Source organism: Muntiacus reevesi, chromosome 1, assembly GCF_963930625.1.
Source record: "Muntiacus reevesi chromosome 1, mMunRee1.1, whole genome shotgun sequence".
Lineage (NCBI taxonomy): Eukaryota > Metazoa > Chordata > Mammalia > Artiodactyla > Cervidae > Muntiacus > Muntiacus reevesi.
In genome coordinates this window covers 256793952-256812746 of record NC_089249.1, presented here as the reverse complement: position 1 = coordinate 256812746, position 18795 = coordinate 256793952, and the positions used below count along the sequence as shown (strand labels likewise).

The 18795-nt window shown below is 46.7% G+C and overlaps 1 protein-coding gene across 1 annotated transcript in view; it reads right to left on the bottom strand.

Annotated features, from left to right (window-relative positions):
* TENM2 (teneurin transmembrane protein 2) overlaps positions 1-18795 on the bottom strand; it is a 1359342-nt gene that overhangs the window by 232780 nt on the left and 1107767 nt on the right. The window contains exon 10 of the mRNA XM_065919048.1: positions 1737-1859. Coding sequence (XP_065775120.1) covers positions 1737-1859 — 123 coding nt within the window. The remainder of the gene's footprint in view (positions 1-1736; positions 1860-18795) is intronic.

Below are 18795 nucleotides of genomic sequence, written 5' to 3'. Positions count from 1 at the left end.
CAAAATATACTGTTCATTTTCAGGTCTGGTTTTAGTCACCTGATAATGGAAAGCACATAATTTCATCCTCAGATAAAACTTTTTCATGCTTACTTAGAGGTAATTCAGTGTTTTGATTAGGATAGATGAGGAGAGTGATTCTTCAAGCCTGGATCAAAAGATGAAAAAGTCACACTTGAAGCACTAGGACAGCTCCAGAGAGAGTAATTTAAGCAACATTAGCATCTCAGAGATGACTAATGTATACCTCACATAGAGGTAGAATCTAGAATCTTCTCTGTGGAAAATGCCTCATCTCGGAAAACCCCAATAACTCCCCTAAAGATGCACATGACAGAGACCTGAGTTCAAATTTGCACCTGCCTACTTGTTTGATTTGGGGTAAATTTCTTGTGTTCTTTTCTCTCTCTCTCCCTCTCTTTTTTTGCTGTACTGTGCAGCATTCGGGATCTCAATTTCCCCAACCAGGGATCAGACCCGTGCCCCCTGCAGTGGAAGCGTGGACTTCTAACCACTGGACTGCCAGGGAAGTCCCAGGGTAAATTTCTAAAACACCCTGAGTCTGTTTCTTCGAGATAAATTTTATCCCTTTAGAGTTACTGAAGTTATACTGCATTAAACCTAGCACACAATAGGTGCCCAATAAATGTTTCCCTTCCCATCGTTGAAATCTCTCTCCAGGGCATTTTTAAAATGTGGCGTGAACTGCCTGGTGAGCTAAGAGGCAGAGTGAAAAATTCCATGTTTGGAAAACCCTTCCAGGCAACCTCTTCCCTTCCTGATTTCTGTCCTGAATCAAGCATCCTTCTCCCCCGACCCACATGACAATCTGCCTCATAGTGTCACTGGCTGCTAAGTCACTTTAGTCGTGTCCGACCTGTTGGGACCCTGTGGGCTGTAGTCTGCCAGGCTCCTCTGTCCATGGGATTCTCCTGGCAAGAATCCTGGAGTGGGCTGCCATACCATCTTCCAGACCCTGGGATCGAACCCACACTTCCTACCTCCTACGGCTCCTGCACTGCAGGCAGATTCTCTACCGCTGAGCCATTATTGTCCTTTAATTGCCCCACAGTCCCACTTCCCCAAGGTTCTGTTGTCTCTCCTCCTTCTTAGCACCTTGTTAGCACTTATTTTTTTTTCCTGTAAAAATACAGTTGCCTGATTGCTTTCATAAACATCCCCATTGTCCCCCTTCGCTGTTCTGCCAAGAGAAGCTTTGTTCCCGAGTTGTCAAAACTCCTTTCTCTTCTCTCCCGAAGTGGAACCGCTCCGGGTCTTCCCCTTTCATGCCTTGCCAGGCGGCGCTTCCTCCCAGGGGAAGCTGTATCTCTCCCCTTGGGAGAGGCTCCCGCCTAGTGGCACGTGCCGCCTGCTGCTCTCAGCTTTCCCCATCAGGCAGGACTTCCTCCTGCTGCTTCTGTTGCTGCTGCCCCGGCCTTGAGATGCTTTCAAGTAGCTGCAGAGCGTGCCAGGCGCTGCAGATAGCTTAGGTATGCACATAGCTCCCAGCCGGCACTGTGCCAGCTCCCAGTGGCTCCAGCCAAACCCAGCTCACAGACAGGGACAGCAGACAGCTTGGAACAGGGGCACCTGGAAAGGGCAGTTTTCTTTCCTCCCCTTTTCTCCTTTTTTTGCATACCTTCCAAGATTTGGATCAGAAAACCTGAACCAGGTGGCGGGGGCAGCTCTGACTTTTCCTGTGACCTCAAGAGGGCAAGCCGCAACTGTAACCTCACCTTTGCCTCCAGATGGCATTGCTGCCACATCATCGCTTCCTGGTAAGCCGGTCCTTATCCCATTGTTAAAGGTGTGTCCATCTGCCGGCTGGAGTTGCCAATTGAGTCCGAGCAGATGCATTGCTGCGGGAGAGACAAAGTAATGAAAATATGAATAGATAATTCAGCAATGCAAATGTCAAGGGGGAGGGCCAGGTGCCTTTTTCAAGCGGCTGCCTTTGAAGGAAGCTGCAGTTCAAAAATGGCTTGCCCCAGGCCACAGGGATTAGCTAAATACAGAAAGCAAGTAGGTCTGGGTGGGCTGGGTTTCCTCCTCCAGTGGAAAGGAAACAGCCTTGCTGATGGTGGGACAGCATCCCTGATGGTTGGGCGGAGGAGGAGGGAGGAAATCCCTCCCTTCCAAATGTGCCCCCACAAAGGGGAACATGCCCCTTATGGACTCACTGTGAAGGGTCTTCTCTATTCTGCTGGGCCTTTCCTGCTCTCTGGACAGAGTTATTTATAGAGTGGTGGTCCAGGGGCATTGACAAGGAAGGATAGTTTCCCCCAAACTGCTCAAAATCTAAGCCTGTTTCAAATCAAGCCTCCCCAAGTGGGACCAGAGCGCTGGTCTGGTTCAGGTGTGCTGAAATGCCCATGTAGCCCCCAGTAGCTGCAGTACTCCCTGTTGCTGTTGTTTATAGTCACTAAGTCATGTCCAGCTCTTTTTTCTACCCCACGGACTGTAGCCCAGCAGGCTCCTCTGTCCATGGGATACTCCAGGCAAGAATACTGGAGTGCGTTGCCATTTCCTTCTCCAGAGGATCTTCCCAACCCAGCCATTGAACCCGCATCTCCTGGTTGGCAGTAGTACTGGCCCATGGGGGAAGCCCACCTCCCAGATTATTTCAAAATTTAAAGATAGTTTTCTGTCCCAGCCCTCCTCCTGATGAGTGAGTACCTTTCTGCCTACAGTGGGAAAAGCCTGGGGGTAGCATTGGAATGGGGTCCTACTTTAGAAACAGTACAATGACAATTCCCTATCTTTCCCTCTAAAATCCCTCCCACTTGCCTCGCCCCCACACTTGCCCAGAGGACAGAATGAGACAGAGCTCAGAACACCTGATTCTTCTTTGCTGAGCAAACAAGCACGCCTGCAAAACTCTCGGTTCTTTCAGAACACCCCACCCTCGCCTTGATTCATGTCAATGTATGGCAAAAACCACTACAATATTGTAACGTAATTAGCCTCCAACTAATAAAAATAAACGAAGAAAAAAAAGAAAAAACTCTCGCTTCACTCCTAGGCATGCCTCAAGCCTCCAGATATACACTTCCTTCTTGTCGTTCTGTCGGTGCCAACTCCCCACGTCCCAGGTCGCTGAGCAAACTCAGTGCCCACCTATATCTGATGGTTCTCAGTGAGCTGTTTCTACTGAGGAGCACGAAAGGCAAGTCCCACACCCCTGCATTCTTTCGAAGTCCGGATCTAAGAAATGCTTCCTTTGCGAAAACACAGGGAGCTCCCTTCCCTGCATAGCTCTCACCCAGACAATAACCACCCCGTCTATCTGGTATTTCAACCGGACACAGGTTGATGCCGTTGCTCTGTTTCCAGCACTGCGGGAGAGAAAGGGCTGTTGACAGCGAAAGGTTCCTAGTATGATTCGGGGATGGGAGAAACAATTAACCACAGGAAACGCAATTAACAATGCTTAGGAAATTGTTCACACAGCAATTAATTCTGCTTGCTTACCACCACCTAAAGTCAGGCTGCATTGTTTTAAGGTTAGAAAACCTATCTTCAAACTTTACAGCTCAGATTGATGGCCGTGGATGAAGGTGGCAAGGTGTCCTTGGGGGCACCTCCGCTTTTTTCGTACACACGCCCCTATCTCATAGCCAAGTTTTCTTTCTCTACATTCCTCTGAAGTGCACAGCCCACTGATGCAACTCTTGGAGATGATTCATGCTAATAAGTGACATTCACTGTACACTTTCCGTCTGGGTAACACCTAATTTTCTCCTGCAGTTTATCTATTCTATGTAGGTCACTTACTTGAAGAGACCAGATCCGATTGCCTCAAATAATGACATATTTTCAGCGTACAGAGGTCAGGACATGAGAACTAATTGTGGCAGCTTCAAGATAACGATAGCATCTGATTTGTAATTACCAGGTGAAGGGAGGCAAGGAATTAGCTATTTTTAAATGATTTTTTAAAAAGTTACAATTGGTTATTGGGGCTCGCCTCAAGCCAGCTTGCTGCTGCATGGGAGATGCAAGGAGGGTCTCTGTTTTAAGAGAGATGCAAACAGATATTGCCGGTCTAGCTGGGGCCCAGGCCTTACATGATTTTACCTTTTCAGATTTAGAGAGGGAAGTGGGGGGTCCATCAGTCAAAGAGGACAAACAACCTCCCCAGGTGCCTTCTCAATAAGCAAACTCTGGTCAGGGCTGCTCCCCTCTTGTTGTTGCTGTTTAGTTGTTTGGACATGTTCGGCTCTTTGAGACCCCATGGATTGTAGCCCTCAGGCTCCTCTGTCCATGGGATTCTCCAGGCAAGAATACTGGAGTGGGTTGCCATTTCCTTCTCCAGGGATCTTCCTCACCCAGGGATTGAACCTGTGTCCCTGGCATTTGCAGGCAGATTCTTTACCACTGAGCCACCAGGGAAGTCTCTGTTCCCCTCTCCTGGTACTCAAACTTGCCAGTTCAAGGCGCAGAACACACTGTAGCCATCAGCTTTGGGAGATCAGCCAGCAAGCAATACCCCAGTCTTACTGGATAAAGAGAAAGCATCCAGGAAAGAGTGGCCTCTGTTTGCAAAGAGGCCTGCCCCCCTTGCTTTTTATCTTGGGTTCCACAGCATTTCTTTATTAAAACAAAAAGTATTCTGAAAACAAGAAAACCCCAGGCGGGGTGAGAAGGGTTCGGGTTGGAGTATACAAGTAACTTCTCAGAGAACTCCCAGAAGCGGAAGGAAAACTAAAGGGAGAGGAAGATTGGAAAAGGACAAGAGCCAAGTCAATGGTGCACAGGTTCTGTCCTCCTAGTAGAAGCCATGCAACTCAAGTTGCAAAATGAAACTCAAGTCTGGGCGTATGTTCCGTTGTTGAGGTGAACGTTAAGTAAAGAAATGAGAACTATATCAGCTTTAGAACCACCGTCTCTTGGTTTTTTCTTTGGTGGGGACGGGAGCGTCTGAAACAGACTTTTGCTTGTACTTTGTTTTTTCTTGGCCAGCTATTCCTCCCCTCTTACATGAGTAGGAAAATGAGACTCTCTCTCTGGACTGTGGGGATGGACGCAAGTGTCCTTAGGATAAAGACTCAGGGGAGCTGTGAAGTAAATGCGTTCCCTGACTAATGAGAATTCTGCTTCTTATTCTGCTACTGATTGGCTTGATGGTGGGGGCTGAGATATCAGTCTCTCAGACAGTCTCTCTCTTTACCTTTTGTCAAGGTTTCCCTTTACAGGTATGATAATGGCTGCTTAGGGCCAGAGGGAGGTTCAGCATCTGCCACCCCCTGAAGACTTAGCAGAATGTCTTGAATATAGAAGGCGCTCCATAAGTGTTCATTAGAATTGGTAATGACACATGGGGGCAGATGTGAAGAGCTGGATTGTAGGATATGGTACTCTGATAAATAAAAATTACAGAATATAAATGTGTAAAGGATGGAATGAAACAGTGCTGGCAGTAACACGGACGCGTCTGTGAAGAGAAGCACTTTGATGATTAGGATATTAATACCTGGCGCCAGTCCTTGGATCCCTGCTATAGGCAGCCCCGTGGCAGACATTCTATAGATATTATGTCAAGGTTCACTGCTTACATTTGAGGTGGGTGCTATCATCATGCCCACTTCACAGACAAGGAAGCTGTTGACTATCGAGTTTGATCACAGGGGGGGTTTGGAATTGCAGGAGGATTACAACATGAGGTGGTTGGCTGCTTCATACTTCATAGTGATCTGGTTACAAATTCTGGTTTGCAATGGGATCTTAGCCAACCTGGTCTCTTATAACTCATGATTAATCTCCCTATGGTCTAAGAAGTGCCATTTTATTGGGCTGGCCACAAAGTTCGTAACATTTTATGGAAAAACTCAAATGACCATTTTGGCTGGCTCAATATATAGTCAGCATCCTATCCCTGGGACAGGGGGTGGTTTATAGCTCCTCACCTTGATTTCACCACACATGTTGAACACCTTTTCCCTCTGCCACATGATCAGCTTGGGTCTGAAGTGAAGACAGCAAGGCCTGGAGCCATGACAGATTAGTGATAGAATATAGAATGAGTGCAGAAGGGAACTGTTACTGTTGTAAGCAATGGAGAGTTTAGGGCTCTTTGTTACAGCAGCATGCATGAGCCACTCTTGACTGATATATTTAAGTATACGGGATGGGAGAAATTGTACTTTTATATGTTAGGTGTCTGTGCAGTCCTTAGAGTTATTTATTTAAGGGTCAGGATCCTTTCTAAAAACCAGCTGGGAAGAGTTAGCATATATATATTTAGGGCCACTACATTTTTTTCTCTATGAACAAGTAGTTCTTTAAACATTAAGTGAAGATATTTCCAGTTCTGATCTGCTCTCAGAATCAGACTTAGAAAGCCAAGAAGCCTCAGGGAAGAAGTCCATTGTTTTTTCATCTAAAGATTTTAGGTGAACACTGGCCTCGTTATTTTCCTCCCAAAGACATCTGGATGCAGTGGGGGTGGTCCCCTCCTCCGCTAGCCACAAATGCTCCAGCAGCTCATCCCAAAAGGTCCTGTTCAGGCCATCTGAGGGTCAGGAGTGAAATGAGTTTGGGAGACCCTCTACCTAATGTTATTCACCCCCCACCGACAGACAAAATGCACAATTTATCATGATTTGACAGGCTCCACTCCAGAGAGACCCTGGGATGGAACCAGGGGGCTCCACGGGTCAGGAGGGACAAAAGAGGAAAAGCCTCCAAGTGGAAGTTCATGTAACGCAGGTGGCAGCGGGGAAACCAGCCACTAAAAACACAATAGGCAAACAGACTCTGAAAGTGTCTCTGACTAACTGGAGAAAACTTTCATCAAGTATTAAAAATGCACCAAGGCAGGACCAACAGCACACATAGACCCCAGATTTCAGCAGGAATAATAAACAGACAGTGAGGGTACTGTTTTCTCATTGAACTTGCCTGTGTTTGTGCCAGATACGCTCTGATTGAAATACTCAGGGGGAACCAAAGCAAAGGGAAGGTGGAGGGGCTGGTGGCAGGTAAAAGAATTCTCTAGCAACCACAAGGGCAGGAGACTGGAGGCCTGGAAAAGTGGCAGCTTGGAACGGGGGTTGTCTGCAATAGTAATTAGGCTATGTGTGGGCCCTGCTGGGCGCCACTTAGAACCTTCCATGCTCACTGGCTGGCAGAGGATCAAGTTGACAAGAGGGCCAATCAATATGTCAGCAACGCTTCCCAGAGAGCTGCTCAGCCCCTGCTTGACACAGAGGGCAAACACGGGGGCCATGGGGGTTCTGTGTTTGCCGAGCAGGTCCCCAGGAACCAGGGCTATCTTTAAAGATCAGCTTTGTCGATAAGTAACTGGAGGAAGAGATTGGGCTTTCCCTTTGAAAATGGAAGCCTTCAGGCCAAGCAGAGCTTAGGGAGAGGGGCAGGGAGTTGAGCTCGCCCCGTCTTGTGGCTCAGCCTGGGAACAGATTCGCAAGGGCCTTAGAGATGATGGCAAAGCTCCTTTGGAGACCAGGCGGGCTGATGGGGAGGGTCAGGGCTGGGTCTTCCCACCCTGACAGCAGCAGATCAAGCCAACAATGCCAGGGCTCCCATGGGAGATGTGCCCAATTTGGAAAGGGCCCCTGTCCAGAGGAGAGAAAGAATCCCAGTGGAATAGTCTGAGCTCTAGTGCACCAATGCTAACCTGGAACTTGCACAGGCAATCTGCAAAGGCACTTTTACAAGCAGTAGTGAAAATTAACACATGCAAATGAGCCTGCTTAATGATGATGGTGACAATTAACATTTATTTTGGCACAGAGCCAGGTGTTGGGCTAATTACAGTGTTTGCATTATTTATTCATCATTTATCATTCAGCATATATTTACTGAGTACCTACAGTATGTTAGGTATGTATTCCTAGGTGCCAGGAATAAAGCCATTTAACCAGACAAATCCTTTGCTCTCATGGAACTTACATTCTAGAGGGAAACAGAAACTAAACATGTAAGTGAAAAGTAGGGTCTAGGGCTAGGAAATGCCAGGACATGGGGGATGGGGAATTGAACCTTTTTTTTTTTTGCTTGTTTATTTAAATATAGCAGGAGACCTGGGTTCGATCCCTGGGTTGGGAAGATTCCCTGGAGAAGGGAAAGGCTATACAATCCATGGGGTCGTAAAGAGTCGGACACGACTGAGTGACTTTCACTTTCACGTAAATATAGTAGTTTAGTAGTAGTTTTAGTCGCTCAGTTATGTCCGACTCTTTTGTGACCCCATGGCTTGCCAGGTTCCTGTGTCCATGGGATTCTCCAGGCAAGAATACTGGAGTGGATTGCCATTTCCTTCTCCAGGAGACCTTTCCGACCCAGGGATCAAACCCAGGTCTTCTGCATTGCAGGCAGATTCTTTACCATCTGAGCTACAAGGAAGATCCTGTTTAAATACAGACCAACCAAAAACAATGTCTGTAGTGGGATGGGGAGGGAGGTGGGAGAGGAGTTTAAGAGGGAGGGGACATAGGTATCCCTGTGGCCAATTCATGCAGATGTATGGCAGAAACCATTATAATACTGTAAAGTAACTGTCCTCCAATCAAAAGAAAATAAATGAATAAAAATGACGTCTGTGATAGGTAACATTTGAGCCAAGCCTTGAAGGAAGGAAGGAAGGAAGCAATTTATGATGACATCTGGGGAAGAACATTCCAGGTTGAAGTGAAGTTAGGGGGAAAGGAGAGTGTGGGGTGCTGGAGGGGTCAGTGATGGGGAATGGGGGCCCTTGGAGGCTGTCTGCCATGTATTTAGGTGAGATGGGATGACAACGGAGGGGTCTAAAGTGCATGAAGGCTCATTTACCTCATTCTGACCCTGTGGGGTGCTCATATAATCTACGATTTCTAGCTAAGGAAATTGAGGCTTTGGAAGATTAACTCATTATTGACCAGGGAATTTTTGTAGAAACGAAGGCCTATGGCCTGTGATTTGTTTTGTAAGTGAATCCTGAAATGTCTCTGGTCAATAACATGTGGGTAATTACATCTCTGGTCAATAATGTGGTAAGTGACTTGCCCAAGATCACAGAGCCAGTAAATGGGAAGCCTGGGGCTCTGACTGGGACACGTGTACCTGCAGAGTCGACCACCATGCCCTCCAGCCAGCGACTCCCTCCATCAAGTCCTCACTGGAGGCCATCGGGCCCTCTGAGTTCTTTAAATAAACCACGGCCTTGCCAAGACTGAACAAGTCAGGTGGGCTACAGAATCCGTTCCTAAATATTGTCAAGGCTCACTCGGGAACAGACACCTCCTTTTGTAAGCAGTGATTAGTCTTCTATAAATATAAAAAACCCAGTGTGCTATTTAACTTAAAGGCATGGCCATTGTCTGGAGAAAATAAATCTGTGTGGCAACTTCAATGTACAGTCTGACTGCCCAACCATCAATATGTTTGGTGACTTTTTCCAGGGTCGGTTTGCTTATCATCCTTTGGGGACGCGGTAGACGACAGCATGTCTTCCGACTTGAAGGGAGGGGCTGCTGCAATGTATTAATTATCCTTCTGAGGAAGGCTGTTAGTTGCCAAAACGACCTTGTGCCTAAAAGAAGAGCCGCAAACAAAACCATGAGCGAGAACATTCTCGGAAATGCCTAAAGTCTTAAAGGAGTTTAAAAAAATTAAATCTTAAAGGAGTTTTAAAAAAAAATATCCCTTTCAAATGGCCATGGTGAAGTGATTTCTTTTATTTTCACCCTACTGTCCTGCGATACACTGAACGGAATAAACTTTCAAAGCACTTCGGGGAAGTTCCGCTCACAAATCCTTTTACTACTAATGGGATTTGTGCACCTATCTCCCAAGAATGCTCTGAAAACTTACTTGCCTCTGTCCAACTTCCGGCCCGCAGGTTCCAAAATGGTCGCAAAGTTTACAGCCCAGGAATTACACGGAAGAGAAAAGATGAGCTGTAGATAACCATATCAGGATCCTGGCAGGACCACGGGTAGTGAGAGGGGCCTGGGAGAAATGGATTGGCCTCGATCCCTCTGCCTGCGCACGCTCATCCTCCAGCCATGCTGCCACAACGGTTCCCTGCACACGCTTTGTCTGTGCCTTTCTAATGCGAGTCCCTCCCAAAAGCGGGGAGGATTTCTGGCCCCTCCTGCGTGTCTGTCATGAGGACAAGGAGCCAGTTGCATGAGGCAGCCCTGGGACCAGAGAGCAGTGTGTTCCTGATGCAAGAAGAATCCACACGGAGGGACCAGCGCATTAATCTATTCTTGGGACAGGCTTGGAATGGTGCAGCGAGTGGGAAGCGCTATGAGATTAATCAGTTCCTGAGTTTAGAGGAAACGAATGGGGCTCCTTGCCGCTCCGGGGTGCACGGGGCCCCCACGCTGGTGTCAGTCCCACTCCCGTTGTCCCCTCGCACCCACGGCACTGCAGATGAAAACTATTAACTGTGCGGATGTGTGCTGTCTGCTGTGCTCCGTGACCTCTAACAAGGCCCCCCGGCTCCCAGCATCCCTGGGCGGATCGATAGGTAAGACAGACACACACTCACGGCCACTTTCTGCTTCTCGTGTGGGGACCCCAGGAATACACTGGAGGAGAGGCAATGCTGCTGGAGCCTCCCATTGTCCACTGAGCCAGCTCATCCTCGGGCCGACCTGGAGCCATTCAACACACAGAGCATCATTTCCCACCCCAGACTACTCCGTTCCTGCTGTTATTTTTCCCGGGAAAGAACTAAAAGAAAAGCCTTTCTTCCTCCAAGAAAGGACCCATGTGATCAAAATACCTTTAGAGAATGATAATATCAGTAGGTTTTATTCTGCAAATAAATCACGGTCTCGGATTTTAAGAGCTTTTGTGATAGCAAAACACATCCCCACAATCCTTACACATACACCTCAACGCATCTTTCTCCCCGTCGCGTCCCCCTGCCCGAAGATTATCATTCAGGGTTGACAACCCAAACAATATTCAGCTCTCTTTAAGGAATGCCAACCAGCAGTCCTGCTCAAGAGGGTGCTGGTTCCTAAGACCACCAACTATGAGGGAAGGCGATGTGGGCTGCGCGTGGCATGTGGCCACTGGAATCCTAGGAAGCAGACATTGTGAATGTTTTAGAGGATGACATGTCATACCGATCAGGAGATGTGCTGTTTGTGCTGGAACAAAGAGGGGGAACTCTCTTCTGAAAATAGCCTTCTGTAAGAGGGAGCGAGGAGAGGGGTCTGCAAGGTGACAATTAGGGTGGCGGCCCTATTCTGTTCTCTCAACTGCTGCAAATGAGAAGGAGGGTCCAGACTCACTTCCTTCCCTGAGTCCCAGGCAGCCCCCAGCAAACTGCTCCCGGTGAGCCTTCTGATTGAACTCAGAGCCCACAGCCAGGCAACCTGAGACTGGCAGCCAAGCCAGAGCAGTGTAGCAACAGGGTAAAGAAGAGGCTATCTCCCTCTCCTGAGTCCCTGAGAGATTCAGCCCCATCCGGGTTCAAAGCCCTGCACTACTAGTCATAAGTAGATGACCTTGAACCAATGAATTCACCTCTCTGAGCTTTACTTTCCTCAGCTAGAATAAAAGCTAACATTTTTATAAAGTACTGACTAAGTGGCCAGTACTGAGCCATACCATAAATCTCTTTACAGTAAATCCAGAGGTGGGTTCTGTTATCATTCCCATTTAATAGATGAAAAAATTGAGGCCAAAAGGTGTTGGGAATTTTGCCCACATGGACAGGGCTCAGAGTTGGGGCAGCTGATTATGGAATCAAGCACATGCTCTCAGCCATTTATATCTCTATGGGGAGAGCGGTAATCAAACCAACCTTGCAGGGTGTAGTCGGTATGAAAGAGGCAGGAACCTGGGGAGATCAAACATGCAGGAGGCACTCGATAAACGTGTCTCACTTCCTGTTGGGTCTCAGGCTAACTTTTATTAAGCCCTTAATGTGTGCCAGGCATAGATTTTATGGAGTGTGTACATTATTCTCCCATTTCACAGACAGCAAAATTGAAGCTCAAGGAATTGATGTAACATGCAGCTGGTAAGTGGTTGAGGGGTGATTTGAACCTGAGTCCCATGACACCTATAACCTGAGCACTGACTGCATCACCCAGCTCACAGCAGGACAACTGTCAGCTCAAGTCCAATACCAGTGGAGATGGGGGATATATATTCATCTAGATAGTCTTCCCTCATTGGCATGAACCCCTTATCAGAGGCAACTTTGTGGCTTCCTTTCCTGCATCACATTAGGATGGAAGAGCCACAGCTGAGATGGGCTCAAAGGTCATCTGGTCCAGACCTTTGCTGTACAGATGGTGCCCATGACAGCCAATGACTGGCTGTGCCTGGATTTGAAACTTGGTCTCTTGATTCTTTGTCTGGTGCCCTCTCTACTGTCTCTTCCATTTCCTTAAAGACAGCTGATGGGCAATGAAAGGCCTTAAAAAACAACGAAGGCGCTGCAGAGAAGCCATCTTCTCTCACCTAAGATTTTTATTACTATTATTTGCAATGCAGGGCATGAGCAAAAATAACATGTTAATAAATTAGTCAACAAACTGGGCATTATGGTTCTTCCTGATCCTAAATTCATTAGCTCGGGTTTCTATTGCAAAGCACTTCTGCTGCAGAAGTTCATTCACACCTGGAATCTAAAATCACTACTTTTCTATTTAGTTCTACCTGGTCCAAGGATGCCGTGGTTGATAGAGATGTGATCCCTCCTGCGTGTGAAGTTGGTAATTTTTCAGGAGTGAGAAATGAGTTGAAGAAATAAGGATGTTGAGCAAATCCTGTATGTAATTCTCATTTCAATTTGGTCATTTGTTCAGCAAAGCCAAATTAGGCACATGGGGAGGCTGCCAGTGTTCTTTTCAATTTTTAATTTCTGACATGGTTCACTCAAGGATTTTTTTCAACTCAAGAATAAAAAATCTCGTGTTAGCAAATTGGACTTGATCTTTTTCTTAAAAGGTTTTTAGTTAAGTGGATTTCACATGCCTAACCTGTAACATTTAAAACTTGATTCTGATGGAAAGAAACACTGAATTTTAAAAGGAGTTAGTTCTCTCCCCCAGAGCCTGATCATAGAGTGGGAAGTGAAAAGTTCCAGAAGTATGGTAATCCTGGTTCTCTGATATGCTTAATATTAATAAGGTCAACTTTTTACTGGGAAAAAACTAGTCTAGAAAAAAAGGGATACCTTCTTATTGTAACGCAAGCCACCAGTATCCATCAAAAGAGTTCATTTTCATTTGCAGTAAGATAAATGACACTGCTAGGCTTATTTTGAGTTTTTGACAATTTACTTAGTAGAGCTAATTCCAGGGGTTTTATAGGACACTCAAGTTCCACAGATTTCTTTCCTGCTGAAGGTACACGTTGGTTTCAACAGGTAGCAGGATTGTAACCACCAGGGCATTTCTGGCTTATATAAAGCATTGCAATGACAGCAGAATGACATTCTATGCACCCTCTCTCCTCTCTTCAGTTGGTGATCCCTCCCCACCTTGGGTACAGTGAAATGTAGTTCTGACAAAACAATAAAAGTTCGTTAAACAGAAAACCATGTTATATTCCTTCAGCTTTTAAATTTAAATGAGCTACAGTGAAATAAAGTGAAAAATTCAGTTCACATGTGGCCACTGGACAGAACAATTCCAGACCGTTGGGGCTTACTGGGGCTCTTCTAGGCCGATTTCCTCCTCTTTGCTCCCAGGATATTTTGTGCCTACATCTCTCAGGGCATCTACATCTTTACGTGGTAATAACTTATTTGCTGGTCACCCTGCTGCTGCTGCTGCTAAGTCACTTCAGTCGTGTCTGACTCTGTGTGACCCTATAGATGGCAGCCCACCAGGCTCCCCCGTCCCTGGGATTCTCCAGGCAAGAACACTGGAGTGGGTTGCCATTTCCTTCTCCAATGCATGAAAGTGAAAAGTGAAAGTGAAGTCGCTCAGTCGTGTCTGACTCTTAGCAATCCCCTGGACTGCAGCCCACCAGGCTCCTCCGTCCATGGGATTTTTCCAGGCAAGAGTACTGGAGTGGGGTGCCATTGCCTTCTCCAGCTGGTCACCCTACCTTTCCTCAAATTGAGCCATGAGCACCTTGACAGGTGACAGTGAGTCTTTACCCAGCTCATTTCAATTTGCCTGCAATGGAGGAGACCTGGGTTTGATCCCCAGGTTGGGAAGATCCCCTGGAGAAGGGAATGGCTGCCCACTCCAGTATTCTTGCCTGGAGACTCCCATGGACAGAGGAGCCTGGCAGGCTACAGTCCATAGGGTCTCAGAGAGTCAGCCACGCCTGAGCAACTAACACACTTTTCAATTTGCTGCAGCAGCCTGTATCAGGTTTAGAACACATTAGTGTCCAAAAAATATGTACTGAATAAAAAAATGACTTGATAAGTTGTGTTTAAAAAAATGCAATTAAAAGAGGTCTTACAGTTATTCTTACCAGGCTAAGAGTAATCATGGCAATAGTCATAAACACTATCTACTGAATCCGGACTTTGTATCAGGCTCTCAGTTACTACAGGCATTTCTCATCTGAATATCCTGTTTCCCCCAAAACATCATCTTTGAGGCAGGACTTATTATTTCTGTTTTACAGATGAGAAAACTGAGGCTTAGGGAGATTAAATAACTTAACCTACTCTCACACAGCTACTAAGTGCCTGAGCCAGGAATACACAGATATTTCTCAATCCCTCACTGGTGGTTCCCTAACCTCGGTCATCATGGACCATGTTCCTGATTATTTACTAAACCCGATCTCCACTCATGCTATTATTTCCTCACTACATTTTATAATCACCCCCCTTAAAATTTTAATCCACTTAGCCTCATCCCAAAATAGTATCTGTGAAATAAAAAGCTTGATGTATTAGTTGTAAGGCTTTGTGATACATGAAAATAAACATAGAATTACTGAAATAAAGAAGCCTGCCCACACAGTTCACAGTTACACTGCGTGTGAGCTACCAGTGGTCTACCTCTCACACTGGGGCAAACACTACCCCCTGCTAGACTGCCTCTAACTTAGAACATTTGTCTTTCTGTTTCCAAAGACCCACCATTATTTCTGTGTTTTTCTGCCCTCTACAGTAGTCTAAGAGAGGGAAAAAAAAAACCCAAAAACCAAAAAACACCAGCAGTAGAAGAATGGGCTGGAAAGAAGGCTGCTCATGCCTGTCTTTTCTAATATTTTTTAGCTGGATAAAAGCAAAACATAAGTGAACCACAAGACCTGACCTCCCGCACAGTCCCTCCACCTTGAGGCTTGCTCTTTATATCTTCAGAGCCAGAGGACTAAGACGGCTTAAGGCAGGCTGGATCCAGGGGTCAGTCCTTCCTGCCGAGAGCCTCCCCACCTTATGCCAGAATCATGCCAGGAGAGTCTGGAACCTGCTAGAATTCAAGAGTCCTGATCCACGCCACCTGCTGCTCACAAACATATCGGTAGCCCAGACCACCACGGATGTCTTCCTGGACATTCCTGTTTCTATTTAACTCACAAATTCACCGGCAATCATTGAGCACCTACTATATCCCAGATACTGCAAACCCACCATGCAAATCTATTTCCTTTTTTTAAATTTTGTTGAGGTATAGCTGATGTAGAATGACGTGTTAATTTCTGCTATATAGCAAAATGCTTTAGTTATACGTCTATATATTCTTTTTCATATTCTTCTCCATTGTGGTTTCTCACAGGATACTGAATACACTTTCCTATGCTGTATGCTGTTGTTCAGTTGCTCAGTTGTGTCGACTCTGAGACCCCATGGACTGTAGCACACCTGTCCTTTACCATCTCCTGAAGAACCTTGTTGCTTACCCCTCTTGTATATACTAGTTTTCAATGCGATTTTCAATAAGAATAATAGTCAACACTAATATAGTGGTTGCTGGGTGCTAGACACTTCTAAGAAGGTTAAATATTTAGGCATGAAATATTTGATAGATCAAATGTGGCAGAATATCAGTAATTTTCAATGGTCCAACTTAAATATATTAATCATTTATTACAATAGCTCCAGAGACAGATACTTTTACTATTACTCATTTATATCTGAAGAAACTATAGGGGTGGGAGATTAAGTAACCTGGTCATCCAACCACCAGTAACAGAGCTGGGCTTTGAATTGGAAACCCTGGCTCAGAACACTTAACCATAATGCATTTGCCTCTCAGAGTAAAAGTGTCAAAACAGAATGCTACTCTCTTTCTGCCTAAAGACTAGAAGCTACACTTCAGGTGCACTGTGGGTAAAATATACTTTTATGGAGACAACGGAACATGTAGTTAGAGCAGCTTAGCAGCCAAAAAGACTTGGCTTCAAGCCCAGGTCTCCCTGACCCTTAGGGTATCTGCGAGATTCTGGGAAAGTTTTGTTTAGTTTTTTGACTTCTCTGACCCTCAGTTTCCTCATCTTTAAAGTGGGAATCTTCACACTCCCTGGAGAGATCGTCACATTTAATGAAATACAGCATGCCAAACATGGAGTTCAGCTTGACAGTGTTACTAGCTCAATAAACAAGTTATTGTGTGGACTGGCCAGAAATAACACTGTCTATTTGGAGAAAAGTATCTTTCAAATTCCAAATCATTCGATCACAAGCAAATAGTCATCCCTAAACTGGCAATGCCCTGCCTTCTGAATGAAAACCTCAGAATCCGATGTGGAAAAATACTTAGGGGTCATCTTCTCCAGACTCATTTTACAGAAGAGGTGACAGAGCCCCATGGAGCAGGGGTTAAACACCTTGGCAGGGAGGCCAGGCACTGCTCTCAAGGAGCACAGACCCCTGACCTCATTCGCTTCCACCTTGCTGCTTGGACTCTTAAAGTCATCCTTTTGGGGAGACGCTTTCAGGTGGGACGTCAGACCTGCTGACCCGACTCACAGGTTCCACGCGTGTGTGATGTCACTGGCAACATGAAGCAGTGTTGGGAGGTGCAGATGGGGTGGGAAAGGGAGGTGAGGGGGGGATTCTAAATGATTTCCATCAACCTTCTCCAAAGCCACCACCAAAACACAGTCCAAGCAAAACCAGCATCTTTTCTATGCAAATGTCACTTCAACACTAGCCCTCCAACCTCCCTCTTTCCACCCAGATTGCCACCTTGAATCCCTTCCTGTGTTAATATTCAGGAGACGCTTCTGTGTAAAAAACATTCAACAGCAATATTTCCTACGTTTACCCTGATAGTCACAAATTCAGCCTGCTCACATGGTTAGGTTTGTGCAGCGTGGGAGAGCTCAGTAACGAACCTCTCCTAATCTTTGACTGTGAGCCTGGTGCTGAGCCAGGCTGGGGAGGGGAGTGGTTACCGAGACACTGCTGCCCTCCAAAAGCTGCCTGTCCAGGCCAGTGGTTTCAGGCCGTGGTGCCCAGACTAGCAGGATCAGCATCCTCTGAGAACTTGTTAGGAAATGCAAATTACCGGGCCGCACTCCAGACCCATAAATCAGAAAATCAGGCATGGGTGGGGCTCAGGTATCTATGGATTAACAAGCTGTTTAAGAGATTCTGACGGATGCTCAAGTCGGAGAACTACTGGTGCTGTCCCAAGAACCACTGGTGCTGACAGCAATGAGAAAAGCAGAAGCCAAAGGGTGGGAACAAGCTCCCCTTGTCTGTTTCCACAAGGGTGGAGGAGGTGAGAGCCCCAGAACCTCCCGCCAGGTGTGTGAGGTCTCCACCCACATGTGAACAATGTCACAACCAGCTGGGAAGACTTGCAAGATGGAAAAGAGATGCTCAAGCCAGAGTGGAAAGATGGAAACAATGCCAGACCCAGACCTGAGCCAAAGTGAACACAGAAGAAGGGAAACTTCCTCCCCAGCCTGCCTCCTCTCCTCCCAGGGTCTGCTGTCTGTCTGCTCTGCCTACCTGGGAAGACCAGCTATCAGAGACCCACCACCACCTCCAGATTCAGCAGTGCCTCTCGTATGAGAGCCTTCCCATCACACTGAAAGCTTCCTGGACTCCCATCCAACTTGCTCAGAACTTTGCTTTCCCAACCATCGGCCACTTCAATGCCTATGAATTCAATGAATGTCCTCCCCCGCTTACAGCAACTTCACATTTTCTACCATTAATAGATGTGTAATTAGAAGGGAGATTAAGCCAAACATATAAACTCTCAGGGTGGAAATTTTAGGCAGTGTGCCTAAAACTGGGAGATATTTTCAGAGAGACAACGTTTTAGACAATGGCTCCACGATGGCACAAAGGGAGGGTTCCCGCCTCCACTCCCTGGTCAGCCCTGACTGCTGCCGTGCAGACTGGGGGCGGGAAGGTCTTGGCGGATCTGAGCTGTGTGCGGCAGAAGCACTGCGGCCCCTTCCTCCCATCAGGCTCAGAGCTGTCCAAAGAGATGCACTGAGGCAGGTGTGGCAGGGACTTCTGATAGGGAACACCTGTCTGTGAGCATTCTTGGGGCAAATTCTCTTCTTCTTTAGTCCGGGAGGCTGAGACCACGAGTTTGAGCTTAGCAGCCATGCACTAGCTCAGGACTATTAAGGCTCAGCCTGACGTAGCTTCAGCAGAATAGGGCAGTGTTTGGAAGGCTGCTAAAACAGTTCATGGAAGTGCGGGAGGACCTGGCCCGCCAAGCCCTGTCTTTATTCTCTATCAGGGGGCTTCCTCCACACATGGTGAACCGTGGCCACAGAGAATACCAGACTCGTCTTGCCACCCTCTTGGGCCACCAGAGAAAAGGACTTCATTTTTCCAGCTTCACTTTCAGACGCCTTAGACAAGGACTCTGATTGTCTCAGCTGGGGTCACAGGTCCTGCCTTGGGCCTGTCACTGTGGCCTTAAAGGAAGATAACACCAT